This window comes from Ips typographus, linkage group LG11 (genome assembly GCF_016097725.1).
Source record: "Ips typographus isolate SLU linkage group LG11, UJ_Ityp_2.0, whole genome shotgun sequence".
Lineage (NCBI taxonomy): Eukaryota > Metazoa > Arthropoda > Insecta > Coleoptera > Curculionidae > Ips > Ips typographus.
The window spans coordinates 2,726,420-2,730,038 of NC_138432.1; the positions used below are offsets into that span (position 1 = coordinate 2,726,420).

Consider the following 3,619-nt stretch of genomic DNA (forward strand, 5'->3'; position numbering starts at 1 on the left):
GTTCTCCTCCTATTGTACCGCCCGTTCGCGTCAACAAATGGCCTCGAGATGAGTCACCGTCTCTGCCGTCTGCTTCGGTGGGCGGTAAGAGACCCAGAGTTGACGGAGGTGTCCCTCAGGAAAGGGATGCTATTAATAACACAAACACCGCTGATACCCAGACGTCAGCCGAAGTTTCGAAGAAGAGGGGTCTGGATCAAGATGGCTCTTGTCATGGTCCAACAAAGCGTCGTGCCGCGCGACGCTCGCCCTCCTTGGAAATAGTTGAAGTGGGATCCCTGACGCCTGTGAGCGAGCCCTCCTCAGTGTTAACCGCCTCCGCCGTCGGCCATGGAAGCGAGCGAACGGAGACTGCTGCTTTGTTACCCGACGGGTTCGAGCAGTGTCTTCGGGAACTCGTGGAAGTGGTCGGCGGCGTTTCCATGCCCCTCAGGCAGATTGCTACTTTGGCGATCAGCGGGACGGTAGCCGAACTCCAAGCTGCCATCAGCAGCTGGCTCCGTCCCCTTGTCAAGCCCAAAGACCATGGGCCGAGGACGGCCAAACCGCAACGCTCCTACGGTCAGCGGACGTGATGACCGCGCGTCCAATTACAAGAAGACTCAGGACCTATTCCGACGTGACCCAGCGGGGCTAGTAGACACTCTCCTTCAGGGAGTGTCGCTTGATAGCGACCCAGAGACACCCTCGGTCGAGGGCGTCGAGAGTCTGTTCGGGGGGATTTTTGAAACCCCGTCGGTGGCCGACGACAGGGAAGTCGGCGATCGGGATGTTAAGGCGCTCAATAACATCGAGCTTGCCATACTATTCAACGCCCTATTGGGCAGGCGTGTCATCCTTCCGGAGTGGAACCAACTCCGGACGACACTTGTTCACAAAAGTGGGGACCATAAGGACCCCGCTAATAGGGTTCTTGCACAGAAAATATTTATAGACATTTTGTATTTTAGGGAGTAGTACGTCATTAAAATAACCCCACCCCAAAATATTAATTTTCTTTTTTATGTTATAGTGAAGATATCTTGAAATGAAAATCCTACAAATTTTCATACTTTATTCCCGCGCAAAATCAATTATGATGGACCTGACGTAACAGACCCGTAAAACGTTGCCTATTCACACCGCATACAGTTAGTACAATTTCAAAATAATTTCAGGTTTGAGCTATGTTGCCATATTTATTAGAAAATGCAGTTAACAGAAACTCAAACAAGTATGTGTGGGTGGGTATATTATGAGGTTTTTATATCTGAGATGTCAGTTATAAAACTACATCTTTTCCTTTAGTACAAAAGAGAAATAAAACTATTTACCATAAATTGAAAAACTCGTAAATATTACAATTCTATGAAAAACACAAATTATTAAGAATTAGAAGACAATCCGACAACGTTGCAACATAAAATTATACTATTTTTTTGACAGTAATGAGTACTGACATTTGACATGCCCTTGCCGTTTTGCGGTTTGTGTCTCGTGTTTGGTAATTTGGTTTTGTTTTGAATTTGAAAGAGTTTAGTGCTGTTGAGTTCAACTGTTTTAATTTTTTTTTAAACATGACCGAGTTAGGGTTTGTGAAAGCCGATTCACGGAATCTACCTACAGTGGATGCTGTTATGGTGGCTAATTTTTTTGCAGAAAGTGATGTTTTTCACTGTGCTGAAATTCGTGGGGTTAAAGCTGAAAGGTAATAATACAATAAAATAAATAATTCAGTTATGTGTAGAAAGGTGCACTTTGTAAAATAACATAATAATAACAATATTGGTTTTAGTGCTGGGAGGCAAAATTATGGTGATTCTGCGATAGGGTATGTGCAAATAAAGCGGGAAGCTAACATATGTACAGTCAAAGGAAAAATATGTCCAGAGCACAAAGTAAGAGGGAAATCTTACAGTCAAACCATCACTCTGGATGAGCAAGCAGAAAAAGTTATTAGCTGTGATTGTCATGACTGTGCTGCATCTTCCGGTATTTTTACTTAATGTTTTATCAAGTATTTATTTATAATTTAATTTTGTTTATTAGGAGGCTGTAAACATATGATTGCTTTCCTAATGTGGCTGCACAGACGAAGTGAAGAACCATCACCAACAGAAGTAAAATGTTACTGGAAAAAATCAACATTGGCCTCTGTTGGATCAAGCATTAAATTCATCACACTTGATGATTTTGGTGCCTCAGCTGGAAAAGTAAATCCAAAATCAAATCCTGATGAGTTCTTGTCTTCAGTTATTCAGAAGGCTAAGGAAACAGGATCTCAAATGCAGCTGCTCAAACACTACTCAGAAGAACCAACTGAAAAGCAACTTAGTATCCATAAATTGGTGGTACTTTTTTTACAGAAAAGTGGTAATAATGATGCAGATGCATTTTGCAACTTTGCAAGTACACAAATGTCAATTGATGTATGTCAAAAAGCCTGCATAATGACAACTGAGCAGTCAGATTCAAAGTTGTGGCATGACTTAAGATATGCTCGAGTTACTGCATCAAAAATCTATGAATTTGCGAAATGCAAAACAGCCCCTGGTTCACTTATAGAATCTGTAACTGGTGGAATTAAAATTAAAGAGACCAATGCTATGAAAAGAGGAAAACTATTGGAAAAGAAAGTTTTGCAGACAGTTGGGAAACTGACAAACATCAACTTTAAAGCAACAGGCTTGCTAATATCACCAGGACATCCACTTCTAGGGGCATCAACAGATGGAATCTCTGAACAATATGTGTTGGAAATAAAGTGTCCTTCAAAAGAAAAAACAGTGTGTTTGTACATTAAGAATGGAGAAATTGTGAATAAATGTAAAGCACAAATACAGTTGCAGATGCACCTTTTTGGAAAACAAAAGGGTATCTTTTGTGTTGCAGACCCATTTTTTGAAACTAATGGAAAAGTGAGTTTGTTGTATGTGGACTACGATCAAGAATTCACTGAAAATTTAATAGAAGCAGCAGAAGCATTTTGGAAAGAGAATGTATTTCCCTTTTTACTTAGTAGTTTTAAAAAACATTAGCTGGTTAGTTTTGTTGACTTTAGAGTATGTATGTATTTCTGATTTTTCTCTTTCTGATATTTTTGTAAATACATTTGTAGAGATCTTAATTTTGTTTTCTTTTTTATTAAAGCTATTAAAGGGTTTGGGGTTGTTAGTTTAATAATACAAAATAAAATTATATTGTAGTAGTAAATTGGCTAACCTGGAAACATTAGAACCACTTCCTTGCTGCAAATAAAAAAATCATTTTTGAAAATTAAATTATTCTATTTGAATAACTAGAAAAAGAAAAAAATTAATAATATTTATTTAGCATAAAAACTACATAATCTATCAAATATAACATTACGTGTACAAAAGACACAGTGCTATCCACTACAACAAGACACATGTTTATATAAATTTAGGTAATATCACAGTAATGTGTAACAAAACTAATGATTATCCTTTTATTAAAGGATCTTGTAAATTTACTAATCCACAAGCTATGTTTACAACATGGTCAGTTAAGGGAATTAACTTAGAATGTAAACAAGAATGTGGCCTTAAAAAGTTAAACTCCCTCACTCGGCGAATGACACGTTCAATATGTATTCTTAAGCTAGCAATTCTTTTTGTGG

At 38.6% G+C, this 3,619-nt stretch overlaps 1 protein-coding gene across 1 annotated transcript; it reads left to right on the forward strand.

The window, feature by feature from the left end:
• Positions 1-1,263: 1,263 nt before the first annotated feature.
• Positions 1,264-3,017, forward strand: LOC145735684 (uncharacterized). Its single transcript, XM_081989664.1, has 4 exons — positions 1,264-1,687; positions 1,775-1,971; positions 2,029-2,805; positions 2,872-3,017. Exons 1-4 carry the CDS (start codon positions 1,557-1,559, stop codon positions 3,015-3,017), a joined length of 1,251 nt encoding a protein of 416 aa, XP_081845790.1. The 5' UTR covers positions 1,264-1,556.
• Positions 3,018-3,619: the final 602 nt, after the last annotated feature.